Source organism: Haplochromis burtoni, unplaced genomic scaffold (genome assembly GCF_018398535.1).
Source record: "Haplochromis burtoni strain Fernald_Lab_line unplaced genomic scaffold, NCSU_Asbu1 Contig_116, whole genome shotgun sequence".
Taxonomy (NCBI): domain Eukaryota; kingdom Metazoa; phylum Chordata; class Actinopteri; order Cichliformes; family Cichlidae; genus Haplochromis; species Haplochromis burtoni.
The window spans coordinates 1,642,133-1,666,464 of NW_024582477.1; the positions used below are offsets into that span (position 1 = coordinate 1,642,133).

At 42.1% G+C, this 24,332-nt stretch overlaps 2 protein-coding genes across 3 annotated transcripts; one reads left to right on the plus strand and one right to left on the minus strand.

Annotated features, from left to right (window-relative positions):
• Nucleotides 1-293: 293 nt before the first annotated feature.
• On the plus strand, nucleotides 294-19,884 carry LOC102313974 (serine/threonine-protein phosphatase 6 regulatory ankyrin repeat subunit A). Of its 2 annotated transcripts, none has more exons than XM_005928555.3 (29): nucleotides 294-449; nucleotides 9,010-9,093; nucleotides 9,802-9,880; nucleotides 11,271-11,341; nucleotides 11,836-12,036; nucleotides 12,119-12,206; nucleotides 12,315-12,457; nucleotides 12,566-12,673; nucleotides 12,756-12,860; nucleotides 13,355-13,433; nucleotides 13,607-13,721; nucleotides 13,901-13,983; nucleotides 14,065-14,128; nucleotides 14,327-14,395; nucleotides 14,552-14,692; nucleotides 14,813-14,924; nucleotides 15,024-15,050; nucleotides 15,676-15,750; nucleotides 16,039-16,240; nucleotides 16,325-16,412; nucleotides 16,546-16,663; nucleotides 16,782-17,001; nucleotides 17,112-17,199; nucleotides 17,287-17,370; nucleotides 17,486-17,634; nucleotides 17,720-17,802; nucleotides 18,272-18,354; nucleotides 18,447-18,538; nucleotides 18,627-19,884. In XM_005928555.3, the coding sequence occupies exons 1-29, from the start codon at nucleotides 423-425 to the stop codon at nucleotides 18,923-18,925; spliced, it is 3,177 nt and encodes a 1,058-aa protein (XP_005928617.1). In that variant the 5' UTR covers nucleotides 294-422; the 3' UTR covers nucleotides 18,926-19,884. The 2 variants fall into 2 exon arrangements, with proteins under 2 accessions (XP_005928617.1, XP_005928616.1); XM_005928554.3 differs by lacking the exon at nucleotides 294-449 and adding an exon at nucleotides 5,616-7,316.
• On the minus strand, nucleotides 19,862-23,350 carry btd (biotinidase). The gene is made up of 6 exons (XM_005928556.2): nucleotides 22,941-23,350; nucleotides 22,362-22,511; nucleotides 21,441-21,592; nucleotides 20,982-21,159; nucleotides 20,338-20,886; nucleotides 19,862-20,250 (listed from the first exon to the last, which is right to left on the minus strand). Exons 1-6 carry the CDS (start codon nucleotides 23,154-23,156, stop codon nucleotides 19,978-19,980), a joined length of 1,518 nt encoding a protein of 505 aa, XP_005928618.1. The 5' UTR covers nucleotides 23,157-23,350; the 3' UTR covers nucleotides 19,862-19,977.
• Nucleotides 23,351-24,332: the final 982 nt, after the last annotated feature.

Consider the following 24,332-nt stretch of genomic DNA (forward strand, 5'->3'; position numbering starts at 1 on the left):
AATAAAAAAATATTTTACTTCATATGTTTGTCTATAGTTGCTTCATGCCTTCACACTATGTAGCACAATGATTGTTTTTACACTGTACAAACAGGAAAAAATGTGATTTTGAATTTATCTCAGCGTAGTTAATACAAAACTACTTTATTTTCAATCAGTATACAATTCATATTGACATATGGCGAGGGCGCTGGAGTCTGCGTTTTGTGTTTATGGGAAACAAGATGATGATTTCCCTGATAAGTGGGATACATAACAGTGAAAATATGGGGAAGTTGATGCTGTGTATTCCCAGTGAGTGCGTCCGTGACAGGAAGAGGGAGAAGCCGCCGCGGAGCGTCTTTTCCCTTTCAGTCTACCCCGGGTAATTTACAGTAACTCCCGTGCGAGTTGCTGCCTCCTTTGGTCTTAACTCAAGGAATATGGCTGTGTTGAAGATACAAGACCAGGTAATGCTCACCTATGAATTCAGTTAGTTGGGGTGTAGTCAGCTCGACACTTTTGAGGAAAACTGATTAACGCCAGTTTGCTCGAGTTTTTACAGTATGGAGATAAGGAGCGGCGTGTCACGTCGACTGCTCATTTTTCCTTAAACTTGTGTAACATAAAACTATTAGGTTTGTCGATAATGACTTAAGCCTGCCGTGCAAATGTTATTTTTGAAATAAAAGTCTAAATGCTAGGCTAATGTTGCATCATTCTTATCAATAAGTCAACTAACATGTTAGCTAACTAGCTATAGCCGTAAACAGAAAAAAAGGAAAAAAAAACTGCAAGAAGTATGCTAACGTGTGGCCATCTGTTGCCTTACATTAACTTTGTCCAGTTAAAGTAGTTTCATGCCAAAGGCTCGGTGCTTTTGACTGTTTGTGTGTGTGTTGCTGGTGGTGATGGACCGATGAACACAGCTGGATAGCTACGAGGTTATCTGGGTGGCTAGCTAACTCCTGCGCCCTGTTAAATGTGAATAAGCAACCGCAATCCTTAACGCGTGGTACACCTTGCCAGGTTAATAACGTAAAAGTTAGCCGATATCGTGGATTGGATTTCACCTTCCAAATTAAAAGACTGCAGATCGAATTTGTTGCCCAGTAGGTTTGTCAGCTGTCCGTCTCAGCCCCCGAGGGCAGCTTCGGGCAGTCACCTGTTGCTGAGATAAGAAAGGCTGTCACAGGAAGTAGCAGCTGGTGCTGGCCCTCAAGTCTGCTCAGCTGTGTTCACCGGTCAGACATTATCCTCAGATCAGCTGCTGGAAACGCTCCTGTCTTCAGGGTAGTGATAGCAAGTGGGCGGGTTGATCATTAGCCAAAGGTCGGATTAATGTTTTTGCCACACACTATTTATTTATTTATATTCCACGTTTGGCCCACTGAGAAGCCAGCCACATTAACAGCAGTTTGTATGTTATATAACATTTGAAAGGAAAATTGGTTGGTTGATTAGTTGATAGATGTAATAAATTAGGAAATCAAGTGTGTAAGCTCATATACATGTATGCATTTTACTTAACAGAAATAAAAATAGAATTATATATATGTATATTTAAAAAGAAAATAGTATTGTGGAGCAATCTATTTAAAAGACAGAATATTTTTTGGCATGGAATTTGTTGATTTGTCAACATACATAAAGAACAGGTTAACTTAGACTCAGACTTTTACACCGTGAGTCAAAGTACTGTGTTTCTGTTCGAGTGCTGGTGCTAAACTTCTTAAATAATACATCTTATAATAAAGATGATGAAACTCTGCATTAGGCTAAAATTATCGATTTAACTCTTTCATTTTTTAAATTTATGTTTTATACTCTTAATGACTTATCAGGGGTTCAGTATAGTGACACTGACTGCTTAGAAATTCAGTTATATGTTGAGTCACAATTGGCTTTGATTGAAGCTCTGATGAGTTTGGTCAAGAAAAAGTGGGTCAGGTATTGTGGGGCTCAGTGTCCTGTCCTGGCCTGAACAGTCTTCCAGTCTTACATCAAGCACGCAACGAGCGGAAGAGTGTATGTGGTCAGATCTCCCTCTCTATTCTCTATTGTTCTCTGTGCTGTTTGCTGACAAGTTGACAAAGGGACAAAAATAGTCACACTTAGAGTGCTCAGAGGGCCAAAGTGGAGATGAGAATGTCATTTTTCTTGGCAACGGCGTATGTTTGTCCTGCAGAGGGCGTCCTGTTGCTTAGAAACCAGGCTGTTTGACCCAGCTAAGAAGTGATTGAATCATTTCTTCTTCTCCTTTTTTTTTTTTTTTTTAAATATACTATCATTAGTATTTCAAATGTTTCTCCTTCTATGTGTTTACTGGCCTGCGACTTCTCAAAAGAACTGTCTCTATTCAGCAGAATCGTGCGATGCAATAGCCGGTCACCAGAGAGCTTCTGACCATCATGCACCAAGTTGTTTGGATAAGTGCAGTGTGTGCAGAATTTATACAGCTTAATTGCTTTATTGCTTTAGTTTTCAGTTTTATAGTCCTGGAGAGTATGTAGTCTTTTCTAGGTTAATCTGGCTAAAAGTAGTGACTTATACAAGAAAAACCATTAGGAGTCACAGTTTGTTTTAGTTTATTTAGTCATAGTTAGTGTAAGTTTGATCAGAATTTTCAGATCTGCGAGTCAGCTGGGGTCCGCTTGAGGCCGCTTGTGTCTGAGTGACATCAACTACACGTGTGCCCAAGGAAGTGGAATTTAGGCATAGTTCATAGAATTATAACGGGAATAACTCCTCGTCTGTTGGGTCTCCAGCTGTCCGTGTCTGTGTCTGAGTATAATCAAAGCGTAAGCTGACCCAGTGGTTAAAACTGACCGTTCTGTGTGGAATTTGCTTGTTCTTGTTCTTTATCGGCGTTCCTGTTTCTCCCGCATTAACAATACATTAAAGATGATCTTGGCTCAAGGTTAGATGGTGTTAAAATAAATCTACAGAGTTCTTCTTACAGTTCAAATAAAGGATTTTAAAATAAAAAAGTAGAACTTCACATCACATCAGATTTTCACTAAACAATTATCCAATTATCCATTTAAAACTAAATTAATCAGAACAATATAATTGCCAGTGCTATAAAAAATCTGCCAAAAATATTTTAAAAAGCAATAACTGAATCAGTCAAATTCTTTAAGTCTGTTTATTTTTGTTTAGTATTTTTTGGAAAATGAATTAAAGTCAAAGAGATGGTGAGAATCTGTGACCTTACATGTAAAAAAGCCCAAAGCCAAATCAGAGTTATTTAGATTCATATGAATGTCACTGATACAATATTGATATTTCATTTTTAAATATCACAGTTATTGTCAGCGCAGTCATTGTGACATACCTAGTACACATCATACCAGTTGTGTCGTATTACCAGTAAGTTAGTAATCGTTATCAATATCTTGAGGCCAGTTCAATATCACAGTAATAATAATCCGGTTGTTCAGTGATGACGCGACGAATCCTACTTCCGGGCCTAAAGTAGTCTGCGTTTAATATGGCTTTTGTGTTGTTAACATGTTTAATGTTATGTATTTTCTTCTATTTGATCTCAAAAAGCTCCTAAAACAGTCAGTGATCACTGTTGACCTCCCTCGGCTTTTATTACCGCTAATCATTTATTTAAGCTCAGTTTTTAAAACCTTAGGATGTAACTACAGCCCAGCCCATGCAGCAGTATATGAATGACTAACCTCGTATTGTGGATGGATTATCTCAGTTGTTCTCCTGGCTGAAGTTTGGTCCTTTTACAGCATCCTGCCATGCGATTACATTTGTTCCTGACCACCGAGAACACTCACGTTAACTTTTATCGAGTGGAAAAAAAGTTAGCTTGTTTATATTATGCTAACATAGCTGTGTCGCTAGCGGTCACGTAGCACATCATTATATACCAGCTAGCCCAACTTCAGTAACCCTACAAACGTCACTGCTGTTTAGTTTTCTGTCTTCATTTATGCTGGAAGTGATAGCAGAGCTGTACGTTTTAATTTGTTTCCAAAACCCCGCAGTCAGGACATGCTATATTGTATTTAGATAGAAGCTAGCGAGCTAACTCCCTGCTAACTTCTAACTCCGTTAAATGTCATAAATTCCGTTTTCATGGATGCCTGGATGTTAAACTCAATTGTTACACCTGGTAGAGCAGAACGCTGATCATTTTATTAAAGATGAAAGACTTTAGACAGTTTTTCAACTCTCAGTAATGCCATAGTGATCGTTTGATATATGGACCTGCAGCGGAGTTTAGGTCCAGACACGGCTAGTGACGTCAGACTGAACAACCGGATAATTAAAAAAGTCTATCCCGCGTACTAGTTCAAAAGTTGTATTAAAACACTGACGTGATGGTAGCAGACCATTTATTTAAAATGTTTAAATAATTTGTTGATGGGAGACAGATTAAAGTGTTGAATGGATGCAGAGTAGGTGGTTAACGATACTATGAGGTATAAAGTTAGTTAGATTATCTTAGCTTAAGCAATTTACAACATTAGCCATTACAAACATTTCAGCCTATCATACAGATGATTTCATAACGGTAATATCAGCTTTCTTGAGCAAAATGGTAACCTGTATTTTAGGATAGCAACGCACAGTACTTTCATACATAATGAGTCAGGGGAGAGCTATCGCAGCAGCTGCACTAATCGCCATCTTCCACTTGTAGTTTTTGCTGCTCTTTTTGTAGTTTTTCTAGAGGTATAATAGCTCTAGATGGCTCTGGCGACACATCAAAACAGCAAAGTTATACTACAGATGATCTCATGATGATCGTTGAAACCTTTTAATATATCTCACGGTATCAGCTGATATCAGCAGGTTTATTACTGCTGTCTGTGCCAGCACACACACTCACGCACTGCCCTTTGTGTTTCTGGGATTATGTTACACACACCGTGCATCCTATTGCTGGGTCAGAGCAGAGGTCAGTGCAGGCCTGCATACTTTCTCTTACACATGCACACTGTCACGCCAGGTCTCTCATGAAGTAGCTGCAGTCACACTGGACTTTTCATACCACACAAGACCAACCTAACAAAATGTTTATTTATTTGTTAGATTGTTTTTTCACATGATGTTGATCATTCATTTTACTGTATCTGGAGTTTTCCAGCCTCTTCCACATCCACTGCTTTGGCTTTGCTTTTGAGTTTGGATGGATACAGACAGAAATACTCACTTCTGTTTAGCGGATTACAACAAATTTGCTTTGTAAATATCTTCGGGCTGCTCTGCTTAGAGTTTCCCCAGTGCTAGCAAGTGGGATAGACAAAACGCTGGTTGTTTACATGCTTTGCTTCGTGAAAATCATTCTTTGTTTGTGCTTTTGATGCAAATCTGTAATGGCAGAGTGATTACTGTAGGAAAAGAGAAATTGTATGTTGTGTTTCATATTACGTTTCTAAATGCTAAAACCATTAGACTTAAAATTTAGGCCTTCACAAAGGCTCTTTCTAAATGAATCGCTCTCTCTCATTTGCCTTGCGCCGTCCCTCCCACTGAGTTAATAGGGATGTGTGGCTTGGCAAGATTGCTCTTTTTAGGATCTGCGTTGAATATGAAGGAGACACACACACAGTGACACACACACACACACACACACACACACACACACACACACACACACACACAGTATTGCACGCACAGACTGGTCTTGTTAGCTACCCTCACATTCTCTGGCAAAGCCATTTGGTTCCAGTTTTATAATGAGGAGATGGGAACTTCTAAAGCTATGCCACCAGTACACCAAAGAGGACAGGGGCACACACACAAACTAAAACAACAACAATGTGGTATTCATTTTCTTTGATTCTTCAGCATACAAAATGAAAGGGGACTTCTATTGTAGCACCAGCTTTATAAAATGCAGATAATTTACACCCCATTTAGCTAAAAACAGCAATATAGTTAAGTGTGTATGTGTTTTTGTTGTTGTTGTTGTTGCTTTTAACAATCTATGTTGATTATAGCTTTTAAGATGCCTGAAGCATGGCCAGTTAACAAAATATGAGCAGCCTTTGACATTATTACTTTAATGTGCAATAACAGACACAGGAGTTTTATTACATCGGTACTTAATGATAAGGCAAAGGGTAGACTGAGTTAGGTAGAGTTGTAAACAAGCAGGGATCTGGACCGAGCTCAAACGTCCAACAAACAGCATGGTTTCTGTTCCTTGAGAGGGAAGCTTTTACTCTAAAAGCATTATTAGACTTTTGCTTTTGTTCTTACAGTTAAAACAGTGGAAGTATTGTCATGCTCGTTAGCTGGACGGTCAGGATAAGCCCTGACCAGGAAGTGACCTGGTTACAGTGACGCATCAAATAGCTGTCCTTTGTCCCAGTAAATCTTACTTCTCTTCGTCACTCTTTTTATAACTTGATTCTCTTTTATCTGCTCTTCTTTTTTTCCACTGTCAACTCACACAGCTGTTCTGTAGTGCTCCAGGTACCTGCCTACAACCATCCCCTCCCATTCCCACTCCTTTTCTTTTTATTTCTCTCTGTCTCTCACCCCTTTTATCTCTACTCCCCTTTCCCTCCCTTCTCTTTCTCTTCCCTGGCTCTCTTTTTCTCTCTCCTCTCTCCTCTCCCCTCCCCCTCCTTTCCCTCTCCTATCCCTCTCTTCTTTTGAAAGAGCTGGCTTCAGCAGTCTGCCTGAAATGAGCGATGCATACCCACACATACATTAGGTGCTGCTGCCCCCTCCCACGTTTATGCTAATCTGTGTGTGTGCGCACGCGTGTGTGTTTGCATCAGTTGCGTATGTGCTCCTGGCTGCAGCACAGCAGCGAGGATATGTAGCTTCCTGTGCGCAGCTCATTCTGCCGCATGCCTCTTACTGCCACCATTACGCAAAGGAATTCCCTGCCGTCTCCGCTACTGCCGCTCACAGAGTGTGAGTGTGGAGACGAGAGAGGAGGAGGAGGATAAAGAGACATGCCGCAAAGCAACACTGACAGATAGAGGACAGAGCCGGATTTCAGAGTGTTTTTTTTTCTGCGAAGATGTGCAGCGCTTGTTTACGAGGAAAACACTATGTGTGCGGGATTTACTGCTGACCTTTGTGCCGCTGAATTGTGCACATATGTGAGAAGGAACACTCTGTATTCATGTGCGTGAGTGACAGAGCGTGTGTGTGAGTGAGTGAGTGATTGTGTGGCGTGTGAATGTTTGTTCCCGATGCGGTCTGAGCGGGCTAGCCGTGTGTGTATTGTGGTGCTGGAGGAGGTAGAGGAGGATGAGTCCTGCTCTTCATCCCCACCTCCACGGCCCAAATCATCCCCAGACCGCAGATCCCATCATGCCTCTCGAAAGGTAGTCGCTGAGGATGACAAGGTGAGATGGGACTGTTTGCTGAATCTCTAAATTGCTGGTTTTAATGAGGGTACCATCTACAGTTTTGTGTGTAAATGACAGCATTAACTAGGATTTAAGGTAGACCACTGCACTTTTTAGTTCTGGTCTGATGTTTATACCTGTACTGTTTCATGTGCCATTCTATAAAAATACAGTGCACTTTCAGCACATGGTTTGTGCCACTAAATATAGCACTAGTATTGTCCTGCCACATGAGAACTGCTCTGGTTTGTATAGATTAAAAGCAAGCCCTGGTCTTTGTAGTCTCCACTGTTGGATGTATAAAGGGCAAGCTTTCTGCTGGAACATGCTAATAAGTCTTTTCAACTTATGATGACTGCTCTTTGAAGCATGCACTGAAGAGGGGGAAGCCAAAGAAGATGTGCCGGCTGTGATGACAGGGTTTATGCATGGGGACCTCCTTCAGTCACTTACATTAGCTTAGTGGTCATCATTGTAATAGGCAAGAGATGGATGCCGGCATGCTAGACAGCCCTACTTATTTTTAGTTTGGAGGTAATGAGAGCAGGTTGGGGAAAACAGAAGAAGGCTGAAGTGTTTGTTGTAGTGCTTATTAACACCAGATAGTACTAAGTATAGACTGAACAGCAGTGTTTGACCATGGCGAGCCACTCTAGCAAAAAAGGTTTGTCAGTAAGAGACATGGAGCCTCAGTAGACATACTTGATAGGTTGCAAAAGAGCGAACGGCAGCATTTGAAGATTAGAGCCTCGCCAAAATCAGCACCATCATATTAGCGTTAGGCACTTTCACTACTGTTGCAGCAAATGAAAAACACTTTTTTATTTATAGGTTTTGAAAGAAGGAAGCTGCAATTAGAGAACAGTAGCATTAATTTAAAATTTCTACATTGCTCAAATCTTGGTAACAAAGATGAGGCTCACTAGGGCAGTCTTTAAGGCGATTTATTATAATACCAAATGTCTACTGTGCTGCATGAGTTTTGTTATTTTTCTCTATCAAACACAGAAACAGTTAAATCTCAGAGATGACAAATTACCCTTTTATTATGAATTCATCACGTCTGAAAGCCGAAAGCAGTTTTAAAATAAAGGCTGATGCAAGGAAAAGGAGGATGCTGTTTTTGTCTTAATCTTACTTTTATCATGACTGCAGGGCATCGCTGGCTACAAATCCTGCTCAGTATGCTGTCAACCTCATGGCAGCTGTTTACATTTATGACCGTGAGCATAGATTAAACGGAGGCTAAAGATAAACCATGTGCCTGTCATTCATTCACAGTTTCTTTCTTGAGGAGGACCTTGTATAACTTGTTTAAATTTAGCAAATGTACTCAAAATTCTTCTTTATTCATAAACGTATTTTATTCATTTTTATTTTATTCTATATTTACATTTTTATTTACTTTCTGTTGCAGCACAATGTGGCAAGAATGCTCAGGATTAACCCAGATTTGAACAGTTATGTGCCAAAACAGCTACTCATAAACAAATAGGTGATATACAGCCATATGTGACCTATGGCTCTGTCCCAGCCTGGGATTATACTCTGTGTGTGTGCAAGACTCTTCTGTCTGAAACACTCATAACTCTCTCTGATAACACACTTGTCAGCATAGAAAATTACTGCCTTTCCAATAGTGCTATACGCTGGCATTTCTCATCATTCTTTCTTTTTTTAATCTCTATAGCCATCTCTGTTGAGAGCCATCTTCAATGTGGACCCAGATGAAGTTCGTGCCCTCATATTCAAGAAAGAGGATGTCAACATTCAGGTAAATCACACACTTTTGTTGCTTCAGGTTGTTTAGTTTTAGAATAATTTACACAAACACATTAGCATTGCCTTTCACTGCCACAGGGCACATAAACAACAGCGAGGGGAGCAGCAGGCAGCCGGCAGCCCACAGCTGATCTGGGTTTATCGATAGGCTGGCGGAGTGCTTTTTTGGCAGCTTTCTGTATTCTGCATCCTATGTAGCTGCCAGCCAGACAGGACATATGAACTGTTTGTAACACTCTAACCTTTCAGATGAGAAAGGACACGACCTTCACTGGCTCTCTCCTTTTTCCCCAATTTCATTCAGTCGGTGTCCCAGTCTTCCTGAGCGTGTTTTTCCAGTGTGATTTCTGTGGTTCTATAATGGTGGGGTCATAACACCAGCTCTCCCTGGAGCCAGCTACACTAGCCCAGGCCTATTCCAGTCACATGAGATTTGTTTATAGCCCCACCTCACTGATTGGTCTCAGTTGTACTGAAAGGGCGAGATGTGTGTTGAAGTGATGAAGTGAAGTGAAGAATAAAAGGGAAACGATGATAGATATTTTTACTGAATGGCACTTCCTGTGGTCTGCAACACTGTAAGGTCTATTGATTCTGTTCTGGCATGCAGCAAATGATGTCACAGCTCAGGATGTGTGTCCTGAACGAGAAGTGAAACCTATTTTTTACTGATTGTTTTTGTTTCGTAACGTCCTCCCAGGACAACGAGAAGCGGACCCCGCTGCATGCTGCAGCTTACCTGGGAGATGCTGAGATCATTGAACTTCTCATCCTCTCAGGTAAACATTACATCCCAGTTCACCTGTTAAGCTAATCATCCATCCATTCGCTTATCCTTTTCAGGGTCGCGGGGGGCGCTGGAGCCTATCCCAGCTGTCATAGGGCGAGAGGCGGGGTACACCCTGGACAGGTCGCCAGTCTGTCGCAGGGCCAACACACAGGGACAGACAACCATTCGCACTCACATTCACACCAATTAACCTATCCCCAGAAGCTGCATGTCTTTGGGCGGTGAGAGGAAGCCGGAGTACCCGGAGGGAACCCACGCAAACACGGGGAGAACATGCAAACTCCACACAGAAAGACCGGCCTGATGGTGGAATTGAACTCAGGACCTTCTTGCTGTGCGGCAACAGTGCTAACCACCGTGCTGCTGTTAAGCCAATCATTTGATTTCATTTCTACCTAATTATGGACCTCTAGTTATAATGCCTGGGTGGATGGAGAAATACAGTTATGTCTGTATCCTCATTACCTCTTCTGTATGTTTATATCCCTTCACTCAAACTGTAGTATTTTTTAGGCACGAGTCTTAAAAGCGTTATTTACATCATGCTGATTGCTCGGTAAGATACTCAAAGCAATGCTGAATAATTAGCTGTTCTCTCCTTATTAAAATGTGCAATTTGTGAGAGCCTCGTGGGAGTGTCCTCCCAAGAGGGACGCTTTTCTTTCCAAGCTTCTTAGACTATGATGACCTGGATGACTGAGAACCTTCACAGACAACTTTTTTTTTTTGCATTTCATTAATGCCATGTTACTCTTTCCCCCCCTGTAGTTCCCTACTTCCGTACAGCTCAGTGCATTTTAAACTGGGATAAAAGCCTGACTGTTTGTCATCTCTTTTATCATAACATGCAGTTTCTCAGTAATTTCCATGCTGTGCTCACTGCTCAGTTACCGTCTCATGGTGACTAGTGACCGCTCTTGTGATCTGTCAACAATCTGATACGAGTGTTTTTTTGGCTTCATTTTCTGTGAAGTAAGCTGAGCACATCAGTGGGAGGAGCTTACACTTAAACGCCTGAGTGTAAGCATACGTGTAACACGAGTGACTAGGGTGCTGTAGTGCGTGAATAAATGTGAGACTGTGTGTGCATTCAGTGTTTCTCAATGAAGAGCAAGTAACAGGTGCAGCTGCAGGGCTATTTTAACACACGGGTCGTGCCAAAAGGGGATCATGGGCATTTTATATCTTCCAGCCACTGTTGGCTCATCCTCCTTCTCATAAAATCCTTTTTTTTGTTATTTTTTTTTACAAGATATTTTTTAAGATATTTAGCTCTTCCCCTCCTTTTTGTACATTCTGCGATTCTGCGTATGCCACTATGTGACTGCTCTGACATCTCCTTTTTCTTACCCTGTCTCACTCTCTTCTTCTCACTCAAGGAGCCCGAGTTAATGCCAAAGATAACAAGTGGTTAACTCCTCTTCACCGAGCTGTGGCTTCTTGTAGTGAGGTAACACATTACACAAACACACATGCAAATGTGACCTCTGGGGAATCCGCTACAACTTTGACCCTGTCACAAGTAATGGTAAACAAATCCTTTTTTAAGGGAGATTTCGCAAACACTTTCTGCTTAGAATATCTTTTAGCTGCTTTACTGACAAGGTTTCGAGAAAGGTCTGTTGTGATAAAGTTAAGAGAATCTTTCCCAGAATCTGGCCTTAAAGGGGCAAATGGAAATAACCCCTGTGTTATGGCTTTGTGTTTGATAAACGTCAAAATGTCTGCCTATTCTTCTTAGTCCTGGGCGACATGCCCAAACTAACATAGTCCCTTGTGTAGTTTCTACTTTCCAGCATTTTGATTTCAGGATGAAAGCCCTCTATGAATAGAATATGAACTTTCTAAACACCCACACAGCCACCTGCAAACCTTGGTGCTTACATACTTAGAGCACTGAGACTGTTTTCCAGTAGACCTTATGTTTGCTCACTCTTTATTCAGGATGCTGTGGCAGTGTTACTAAAGCACAGTGCGGATGTGAATGCTCGTGACAAGAACTGGCAGACGCCGCTCCATGTAGCAGCTAGCAATAAGGCGGTACGCTGTGCTGAGGCTTTGGTCCCGTTGCTAAGCAATGTCAACGTATCTGATCGGGCGGGACGCACTGCCCTGCACCACGCTGCCTTCAGTGGACATGTAGAGGTCAGTCTTTCTTCACTCCCACACACACAGATACAGAGGTGACTACACATCAGCTCCTTGTCAATCTGATTCTGTGTGTCAGATGGTGAAGTTGCTGCTGTCAAGAGGAGCCAACATTAATGCGTTTGATAAGAAGGATAGGAGAGCCATCCACTGGGCAGCCTACATGGGTAAGAGTGTTCATAGTGGTCATAGTGTTGATGTGAATGGGAGATGCTGGCATGTAGTTCTTGACAGAAGTGAATTTGACTCATCTCCTTCTCACTTCTCTGTATCAGGTCACCTGGAGGTAGTGAAGTTATTGGTTGCCAGTGGAGCTGAGGTGGACTGTAAGGACAAGAAGGCTTATACCCCACTGCATGCAGCTGCCTCCAGTGGCATGAGCAGCACAGTGCACTACCTGCTGAGCCTCGGGGTTAACGTCAGTACAGACATACTGACAGTGTCCTTAAAATGCCGTCTGTGTCACCAAAATTTCTTACTGTAGTTAGTAATGGTTAAATTGAAAATGTTGTTCCTCTGTGCATAGGTAAATGAGGCTAATGCCTATGGCAACACACCACTCCATTTGGCTTGTTACAATGGACAGGATGTGGTTGTCGGTGAGCTGATCAAGGCAGGAGCCAGTGTTAACCAGGTGTGTGCGCATCACTCTCTGCCACGTTGCATGTGCATAGTAATTGTGTGTTTAATCCTGTTACTTGGTCCCTTGGCTTCAGGTGAACGAGAGGGGCTTCTCTGCCCTCCACTTTGCTTCCTCCTCACGCCAGGGGGCGCTGTGCCAGGAGCTGCTGTTGGCCCATGGGGCTCACATCAACTTGCAGGTAATGTTAACATGCAGTTAAAAAAGCTGAAACTAGAAATTCATCCAAGGGAGAGTATTTGCTTCCCAAAGAAGGAAGTATGTGCATAATGCTCCTGTGTCTATGTATTAAAAAAGGATAAATTTTATCTTGTATGTCCTCAGTGTTTACTAGTATGCATCCTGCTCAGAATTTAGTTGAAAGCTAGAGGGACTGTGTTTTTAGCACTTTGGTAGCAGTGATGGAAACTGATATTGGGTCCCTACAGCAACAAGGTGCAAGGCCATATGGATGATGGAGGGGGAGGGAGACTCCCTAAGGCAGCAAGCTGCTCAAGCATTTTGTGTGTGTGGGTGGCCCACAGTGGCGTCTGTGATAGCTTCTGTTCATTTTATCTTTCTAACACTTCTGAGTTAGACTCATAGTTGAATAGCTGATGTTTTAATGATTTCATATTTGTAATATGTACATTTTGCAATAATAAATGTCTCTTTCTCTGCCTTCTCTCTCTTCAGAGTAAAGACGGGAAGACTCCCCTGCACATGGCAGCTACACATGGAAGGTTCTCCTGCTCTCAGGCTCTTGTTCAAAATGGTGAGAGCCCTCGCCCAGTGCTGTCTGTCTCATGCATGGATTCAAATTAGTTTGGATCTCAGACTGTGCTGTATGCCGCATATGTTGCACAATATGCTCTTTTTTTTTCTTCTTGAGATTGCTCCGGCTTTTTTAATGGAAAATATAATTCTATCTGATTTATGTGGGTGTAGGAGCTGAAATTGATTGTGAGGACAAGAGCAGAAACACTGCCCTTCACATTGCTGCCCGCTATGGCCACGAGCTAATCATTACAGCGCTCATCAAACACGGAGCCAACGCAGCCAAGTTAGTAACAACTGACATTCACCATCTGTCTGTCTTCTTGCTTCATGTTATCTGTGCAGTAGTGTTAAAGGATCAAATGCAAGTGAGCAGCTCTAAGCCTGGAAATGGTTAAGTCAGGATAAATAAAATCTTTTTTTTCTGTCATAAAAATGCTTGCATGCAATGGCTTGTCTTTTAAGGAGAGGCATTCACGGGATGTTCCCCCTACACCTGGCAGCTCTCAGCGGCTTCTCAGATTGCTGCAGGAAGCTGCTGTCCTCAGGTACATTAATGCTGACACCATTCAGGCCTGTGGAATCACCCAGTTGACATCCAAATTAATGCAGCTTGCATATTTGTGCAGGGTTTGTCATAGACACTCCCGACGACTTTGGAAGGACCTGTCTACATGCTGCTGCAGCTGGAGGGTGATTGTTTTTGCTTACTGCTTCAGTATTATTAGTTTACTTATTCTCCTGTCATTGTACTCTTTCTTTTTCTTTTCAACAATCTGATACATGTTTTGGTTGAACTGAAAGCTTGTGTATGTACTTTGTAAATGTCATGCGGTTAACTGTTGTACCAGTGAGTGGTACATTAACACAGCTGTCCCCCTCTCCACACAGGAACCTGGAGTGTCTGAACCTGCTGTTAAACATCGGAGCAGACTTTAACAGGAAAGACAACTTTGGCAGGTAAGCTAAAATGTGAAAATTGGATTAAGAGTACAGTGCTGGTGTCACAAAGGTGGATGCTAGAAATGGAGTAAAATAAGAGATGGAGACAATGGTAAAGTTTTGACCACATTAAATCTGCGAATAGTGGCTAACTTAATTTATTGATCTTCACAGAGCTCCGCTACACTATGCATCAGCCAACTGTAACTACCAGTGTGTGTTTGCCTTGGTGGGCTCTGGGGCAAGCATCAATGAGCTGGACAAGAGAGGCTGTAGCCCCTTGCACTACGCTGCTGCTGCTGATATTGATGGGAAGTAAGTTCTGCTCTGTGTTCAATGTGTAAATATTATGTTTCAGAGAATCCCTAATGCCAAGTTTAAAGTGTTTCTTTAAAAGAGATAAAAAAAAAATACCCTGTCTATTGTCTTTCCCAGATGTGTGGAATACCTTCTGAGGAATGACGCAGATCCAGGTGTGAGAGACAAACAGGGTTATAGTGCAGTGCACTATGCCTCGGCCTACGGACGCACACTCTGCCTGGAGCTGGTGTGTACAGCTGCTGCACTGAATGGGGAAAAATTGGCCATAAAGGCTGATAAATCTGTTTTCTGACACTATATCAAAAAGTCTCTTTGTTTCTTTTAGATGGCAACTGAGACGCCCCTTGATGTGGTAAGAGGAATTTCAGTCTCTCACTGTAGCACCATTGAGCTTTGCGAGGGGCTCCCTCTGTTGTAGTGTAGTGGCTACGACAACTGCTAAACAGATAAAGCTGTGAACCCTCCTCTGGCTTATTATGGCATCAAATTAAAAAGGCTGTTTTTATCTGTATTTTGTACAAAACTAAAATCTGTTTCTATATATATATATATAGATAGATAGATAGATAGATAGATAGATAGATAGATCGCTCTCTCTCTCTCTCTCTCTCTCTCATAGATTATAGATAGATAGATATATATATATATATATATATATATATATATATATATATATATATATATATATATCTATATTAGATATATAGATAGATAGATAGATAGATTAGATAGATAGATAGATAGATAGATAGATATATCTCTATATATATTGATGTACTTTTTGAAATCATGACACATTTCTATGTAAATAAAGCCCTTTTTTCTCATGTTATGTTGTTTTACCTTACCTAATCTTATGCCCTCCTACCTTTTATAGTCTTTCAGTTTTCAACCAATTTTCATCCATCAGTATATGTAGAGCACATACTGGCATTTGTGCAAACCTGGATCTGAAATGAGTAATATTGCTGTTTCAGCTAATGGAGACATCAGGAACAGACATGCTGAGTGATTCAGAGAGCCACGCTCCCATTAGTCCACTCCATCTGGCAGTGAGTTTTAAGATTTTTTCTTTAAAGCATGTTTTCTTTTCTATCTATCTTTGACTCTGCATTCATTAAAGAAGGATTAGTACTTATTTAGGGCTTTTCTATTCTATCTGAACACTCACCCACTCATACAAGCACTTTCTCCTATGCTCAAGCAGTTTTAATGTCACACACTCATCCTTTTGACAGTTAGATAGAGGAGCTGGGTATTGAACCACCAACCTTCAGATTAGTAAGCCACAGCCACCCCATTTAACATAATGTGTGTGTGTGCTTTTTCACTTTGTCCAGGCTTATCATGGACACTGTGGAGCCTTGGAGGTGCTCTTGTCATCCCTGCTTGATGTGGATGTTCGGAGCCCAGAGGGATGCACCCCCCTCATTCTGGCCTGCTCAAGAGGTCATCAGGAGTGTGTGTCTCTGCTGCTGCACCACGGCGCGTCACCCATGACTCGGGATTACATTCACAAACAGACAGCCATACATACTGCAGGTATATAAGCAGGCAGTCGCCTTCCCATCGCGTGAAAAGGGTGAATTTTCTGGCTTTTAAAGTTAAAATTTCATTTTTCTGTAGCTATGAATGGCCACCCAGAGTGCCTGCGCCTGCTGTTGAACAACAATGACCAACACATTGATGTGGATGCACAAGACAGCAACGGACAGTGAGTGTGTGCATGTGTGTTTAAATAAATAAATAAAAAGAAATATATAAATCTTAGGCTACTGTTTTGTGCGATTCAACTGATCACTTAAATATTCTTACTGAGTTGTGCCTGATCTCCACACTGTGTTCAGGACTCCTCTGATGTTGGCAGTGCTGAGCGGACATACAGACTGTGTGTACTCTCTGCTCAGTCAAGGAGCCAGTGTGGAGAATCAGGACCGCTGGGGCAGGACAGCACTACACCGAGGGGTGAGATAGGCACACGTGTCTACTGAGATCGCATATTAAATTTTAATACCGGTATATGCTTTTTAAAAATTTCTTTTGGTATTTATACTCTCTAGTGTTTTCTGCATGTTTCACATAGGCTGTGACAGGCCAGGAGGAATGTGTAGAGGCCCTTCTCCAGCGGGGAGCCAGCGTGAGTGTAAAGGACATCCGGGGCCGCTCCCCCCTGCACCTGGCATCTGCTTCTGGCCGTGTGGGTGCCCTGGGTGCCCTGCTGCAGGCCACCAACACTTCACACAGTCACACACACCTCACTGACAGCAAGGGCTACACACCACTGCACTGGGCCTGCTATAACGGTATTGGGACACAACGTGAAATGTTTGAGAACCATGTCAACCTGGGTTTTTTTTAAGACACAGCACTGTACTTTCTTCTGTTTTTACATCTGTCTTTCTCTGTTTTCCAGGGTATGACGCATGTGTGGAGGTGTTGTTAGATCAGGAGGTGTTCAGGAAGATTACAGGGAACTCATTCAGCCCACTGCACTGTGCTGTGTAAGGCTCTGTCTGTTTATATCCACGAATGTTTATGAGGATCGATTTGCTCTGAGGGTGTGTGACAGGCTGCGTTGTGTGTTTTAGGATAAACGATAATGAGGGAGTGGCAGAGATGTTAATTGACTCCCTGGGTGCAAATATTGTGAATGCAACTGACTCCAAGGGCAGGTGAGAGATGCAGACTTAAAATCATGCGTGGAGGGATTTTTTTGTTGTTGTTTTTTTGTATTTGTTCTTAGTGAGCAGGAACGTATTTACAATAACTGTATTGATGTTGATGCAGGACTCCTCTTCATGCTGCAGCTTTTTCTGACCATGTGGAGTGCGTTTCCCTTCTTCTGAGCCATGGAGCTCAGGCAAATGTTGTTGACACCCACATGCACAGAACACCACTGATGATGGCAGCTCTAAATGGACAGACCAATGCTGTGGGTCAGTACACTAACTGATACAGGGATAAACCCTGATTTCTTAACCTTTCACTTGTATTAATCTCCACTGTTGTGTTGTGTTACAGAGGTGATGGCGAGCGTTGCTAAGGCAGACTTGGCACTGCAAGATGCAGACAGGAACACAGCATTGCATTTGGCTTGCAGCAAGGTAAAGGCATTTCAGAGACAGGAAATGTTATTTAGTCATTCAGTATTAAAAATGTTGCGATTTTCTTGTGGTCTCAGTGTCTCAGATTTTAAGTTGAAAGTAGTTACCATTCAGATTCTATATTTTTGCAATGTGTGGGACGTGTATGTTTTGGCCCTGGCCCTTGGAACATTTATGTATCACTTTGGACACATCTGGCAGACACATTTAACCACATCATCACATGTTTCACTTGCATCACTAAAAGGCACAATTTGGAGAATGTCATATTATTGTGAACAATAATATTTGCCACACACACGAGCACTGGTCTGTAACTGTCACACAAAGAGCTTTTTAAAGCTTTGCGCGAGATTAACATTTATGTGAAGCTCAGAACGTCATCTCTTTAACATATTGACAAAGGCAGGATTGTTGCACATCTCACGTGGTCACTGCAGATGACTTTGGTACTCTCTGCTCTTCTCAGGGTCACGAGACAAGTGCCTTGTTGATTCTGGAGAAAATCAGCGACAGGAATCTCATTAACTGCACCAACGCTGCTCTGCAGACGTATGTAGAACCTGAAGGTTGCACCTACTGTAAGCAGCAGGATAACCTCCAAAACCCAGTGTGAACTTACTGTAGCACTCTTCTACCTGCAGGCCCTTGCATGTAGCAGCCAGGAAGGGATTGACAGTGGTGGTCCAGGAGCTGCTGGTGAAAGGAGCCAGTGTGTTAGCTGTGGATGAGAATGGTCAGCTTTCATCTCACTGCACTCACACGTACTCTTCAGGTGTAATTCTAATGTGTACTATGAACCCCTTTTCTCCTTTTATTCCCAGGTTACACTCCAGCTTTGGCTTGTGCTCCCAATCGGGATGTAGCTGACTGCTTGGCCCTCATCCTTAACTCAATGATGCCCACCTCGCCCATGGTCACCATAGCAGCTTTGCCCACTCTCTCGCTTACTCAAACAGTCATCAACCACCACCCTATTTCAAACCACATTTCCAAAGGTGTGGCCTTTGATACTCCAGCCCCAATGAGGCCTGACCACGCCTCCTACTGCAGGCCAGAACGTCCGCTGTCCTCTGTCTCTGGAGATGATGAAATGAACGACTCAGATTCAGAAACGTACTGAGGACTAGTGGAACCTCAATACTGGCAGGTTAGCCAGCCACTCAGGAGCCTTAATAGATTACTGACAAAAGCTTGACAGGGCAGTAAATACAAGCAGAGTATTCTTAGGTAAGTCTCTTCAAATCTAAAAATAATCCTCGTCTGAACCACATGCTTGCTTCCTTCAGGTGCATACACAGTGGAAAAGATGCACTAATGTAATAACTTGGTAAAATAAAGAATAATTTGCCACTTTTTTTCCCCACGGCATCACTGTACGACCAGTAACATGCCCAGCGTCCTTTTCAATTTAAAGCAGTGTTTTTATTTTTATGTTGAACTCTTTCTGTTTGAGGATACTTTCTGGAGTGGTTTTAAAGATTTTTCATTCACATTTACTAATGGAGCATCTGGTGAAGAAAAGCTCAGAGGACTGCTTTTTTTTCTTTGTTAAGACAGAAACTGAGGGACAATCTTATGGGACCAGCTGAAGAAGCGTTTTCCCTATTGTACTTGAGATTTTATTCAGAGTTCTTTGAGCTTTCACAGCAGCCACTGACTGTCACTCTGGGACACTTTTAATGCTGCATTCATGATTAGGATCGACTTCTTGATTCCTAGGAGAGAAAGTCAATATTGAAACCTACGTATTTATTCCAGGTGGAGATTGAATCGTTGAGAGCGGATTGTGACAGCAGGTGGATGTAAGACCAATGTACTGTACAACTGATGAACTGAATGAGCAGCCCAAGGAACGGATAACTTGCAATGCTGTACTTTCTTAATGTTTGTGTTGTGTACAAGAGACAAGAGAAGGTGGCTGTCACTGTGTGTGTGTGAGTGTGTGTGTGAGAGAGAAACTATCAAATATTGCCTTTTGAGGAATATGCAACATTCAAACAGAGGATGAATGCTACATGGTGAAATGTTTGTATTGTAAAGATTAAGTAACAGATGATTAAAGACATTTGTTTTGGTTTATTTTATAAGACATGAAACAAATGTGTAACAGCTGAAGTTTGGAGCAGTTCTTAACCATAACACTGAACTTTATTTTCCTGATCCCTCCAAACTTTATTCATTATCCAGGTGGTACATTCGTCCATACAGGCAGGCAGTGACCAGGCCACCCTTCGTGTTTGAATGTTTTATGGTCACTCTCCCGTCTGGAGCTTTCTGCAGACTCTCGGGCTGCTCCAGGACCAGTCGGCTTGTGAGAATAGATGGGTACACGTATTTGGTTTCAAAGTTCCCCTCCAACAGGAAGTCCATTTTAGACTCTGCTTCTTCCACTTCCTGTCCACAAGAGCTCTGATCCAACCCTCCACAACGGACTACTGCACAAACCTGTAGATATTTAACATGTGGCAAATAAAAGTAGTGAGTTGTCAGTTTTAACTTTTTTAGAAATATTAAAATTCATGTGATTCTTGCCTGCAGTGCGTAACGTCCGTTGACTGTGTGTATTCCTGCAAATGCGCCGACAGCATAGAGCTCTTTATGGTCTTGCAGTAACCACCTGTACTGCAGGCGGCAGCAGAAAGTGCCGTTGCACACTTTAACGTCACCTTGTGTCTCATTTAAGAGGACAAATGTAAATGTGTCATACATCATAGAGGAGATGAAGGTGGGGTAGGAGGGAGGAGGAGGGTCATCACAGTTGTCTTGGTAGCAGTATCCAGAGTCTGTAGCCACTGATATTGTTGACTCACCACCACCAGCCTCCACCTCAGGTGGCTCCAAAACTGGCACTCTGGCCACCAGCAGCCTGCCCTCCTCTGGGTCTCCTTTCCTGGCGTGGTGGTAGGTGGCAGAAAAAGGGGTGTAGATGCCACTTCCTGTCATGATGAGCCTGTCATTACGAATGTTGACAGCTAGTAGGGTGACGTTGGCACCCAGGCTGAATGCCTGCTGAAACTGGATTGAATCCAGCAGGGGGAGCTGGTTCATCCAGGCTGTTGGAAAGATCAACTGACGCACACCCTAAAAAAAGGCATAAACAAGAAGTGTTGAATTTCAGAGAAGATTTTAAAATGTTACATATATACTCTGAGTGCATATGTGGTTATATTTTATACCCTCTGCACTAGGAGCACTGTAGGATCGTGAAAGAGGATGTCGAAGCAGATGAAGAGGCCAAACTTCCCAGCAAAAGGAGTGTCAAATGTTATGATTTCAGGTTCTGGAGGTGTGTCACAGGAGGCCTCAAAGTATAGGTTGTGTTTGTGGTAGCGTGCCACCAGAAGACCATCTGACCTGTATGAAAGAAGACATATTTGATTCAGAGTTGTAATAATTACTATACCTGGTAGTTCTTGTAGTAGTTTCTGTTATAGCTATTGAACAAGAAGTGTTAACTTTGACTCCAGGAAATGTTTGGTGTTTTTGGCACTAGGGTCAATCATTTTTGTGGGAATTGTGGAGAACTGGTCTTTATTTAGGCACAAACACATGCACTCCATCTGTGGAGAGGAGGCCATAGAGAAGAACTTAATATGTCCGCTCCCTTCATTTTCATTTTAAGAGTTAACATGTACCTGAAAGCCACATTTGTGTTGAACTGCCAGCGCCCATCAGGAGGACAGGTGGAGGAGGGGCTGGTCTTCAGGGGACAGGGTTGCAGGTCGGGCATGTTGGCCACCAGGTAGAGGTTGTTACGACGAGCCATACAGCTCAATCTCTGGAGAACCTTTGAGTCACAAACATAATCAAATATGATGAGATTCAGACACAGTGGCATGTTACATCCAACAGAGTAGATGGGTCAGCTCCCCTGGGGCCCTGAAGATAAGAGTGTCCAGTCAAAGACTATCAAAAGTGCTCTTCCTGTACTTTAAACTGGATTCTCATATTCAGAGTATTACAGTAAAGTGGACAAATTATTAGTTCCACTATATGTTTAAGTCAGCACTCTATCTTGTGAACGTAAGTCTAACTTTATTTATCCTGTATACGTTTTCTTTAGGGCAGCACGGTGGCATGGTGGTTAGCACTGTTGCCTCAAAAAAAAAAAAAATCCTGAGTTCCACCATCAGGCCGGGGTCTTTCTGTGTGGAGTTTGCATGTTCTCCCCGTGTTTGCGTGGGTTTTCTCTGGGTACTCCGGTTTCCTCGCACAGTCCAACGACATGCAGTTAGTGGGGTTGGGTTAATTGGAAACCCAAACTTGCCTATAGGTGTGAGTGCGAATGGCTGTCTGTGTCTATGTGTTAGCCCGGTGACAGACTGGCGGCCTGTGCCTGCCTCTCGCCCTAAGACAGCTGGGATAGGCTCCAGCCCCCCTGTGACCCTGAAAAGGATAAGTGGAAAAGAATGGATCGATGGATGTTTTCTTTAGCTTTTACCACTATAAACATTGGCTCAGTAGTCCATGGTGCTGATCAAGAAAAAAAAAACATCACAGCAGTGTTAAGCCTGTGGTGCTTGCCGTCACCAAGATCTAAATATATGACTGTGAACCTCAGTGTTGTTGTGTCTTTCTGGCTCCATGCATGGATTCCAGCTCTCCTCCTGAGGGTCAGGAATGGTTTCCAGGTAGCTAGTGATGGATAATCGAGTGAAGTTAAATCCATGAATACCATCTTCTGGAAACACCAGGATCTGGGCCCCCTGAGAGAGACGACAGTGAGAGAGAGGAAGATTCAGTAATCTGTTGCAGTGAAAGTAAACACCTTTATACAGGGGAAGAATCAGTGGTTGTTTATTTAGAAACATAATGCTGATACAATATAAAGAATTTCTTGTTTTAAGTAGTACTAAAGGGTGGACAGCTTTTATACCTATTCTGAAGCAGCAATGACTGCTTCAGTAAAAAGTCTGTTAAAAATTGACTATGACAGATCACAGTTTGACAGTTTTCATAAAAAACAGAAAAATGTGACAAGGTTAAAAGAGGTTGGTCCTGTAAGGCTTCTGAACACTGTTCGTCTTCACTTTCTTCTGCAGTCGACTTAATTTAATTCATTCGTTAATTTGAAAGACATGCCAACAGAATTCTGTAAAGGTCAATGAGTAATACTGTTTTAAATATGTGCATACCTGCTGGGCTGCCCGGGCTGCCTGCTCCTCGTAGATATCCAGGTTTTTCTGCATGTGCTGCAGGGCATCGTGGCGGGACACGGGCACGCGCGGATCTCGGTTCAGGATTACTTTGTGCTCGTACACAGCGGCAACATACCACGAGTCTGGAGTGGAGTCAGTTACACCGACAACAGACGCTAAATAAACACTGACAACAGCTATAACGAACAACATCGTTTCTCCACCGTCAGGCACGACACCTATGTGCTAACACAGACCATAAATAAGCGGTCAGAAGTCTTCCACGAGGCATGATGACTCAGACGATAATTTTCTAGTTAAAAAGTGATAAGAAGCTCCTCGTGCCAAACAGTGTTATATGCCCACAAATAGCCCCTGTTACGCTGCGGTTTATCTCGTGACCTCTTCCCCCCAATTTTTTTCCCAAATAACTTTATTGGCATGTAACCGGACAGAAAAACGTTAAAGAAATATTAAACATTTATGTAACATGTAACTTTAAGACTAAAGTGCAGTTAAAATCTCAATGATAATAAATAACAAAAATTTTAGTACCGAAAAAGAAAAGTTCATCTATGAAATATATAACTATAGTGGTTTAAATAACCAAGTAACCATCCAATAATACTAAATATTACATATATTTATCGTTTACTTTTAGAATATAGAAACGTTTGAAATGTATGCTTAGATGTTTGTTTATGTGTAAAAATTTTAACTTTCTTTTTCTTTTGCGGGGATGGGGTTCCTTTTATAAATTTAAAGTGTGGCTAAAATAATAATAATAAACATTTACATTTTAACTGAATTCGTTAGGACTGTTTTTTTTTTACTGAAACATGACTTCAGTGGAAAAAATACATAAACACCCAGCTTTTATTTTGGAAATATCCCATCGGAAACGTCTGCACATAACCGATAAATTCAGCCAGTGAAAGGAGGAGTTATGTTAAAGTTTAGACCAAACTTATGATAATTCAGCTAAACCCAGTTCTTAAATCAAAACATCTTATTACTCATTTTATTATCAGACTCATTTATTATCAGGTAATTTATTGTAGCACAATAATTACAGTTTGGTACGGAATGCTCTGCCAGCAGCCGTAAATCACTACAGAGGGTCGTGAAAGCAGCAGAGCACATAACTGGCATGAGGCTTCCTACCATTCAGGACATCTTCAACGGTGCCTCCGGAAAGCACACAGCATCATCAAGGACCACAGCCACCCAGCACGTCAGCTGTTCTCCTTGTTACCATCTGGCAGATGTTACAGGAGTCTGTATGCTCGGACTACAAGACTCAAAAACAGCTTTTACCATCCATCCGTTCAACACCTCAACTACAACACTGTAATTTGTAACTTCTTAAATGAGTGGTGATATTAAAAA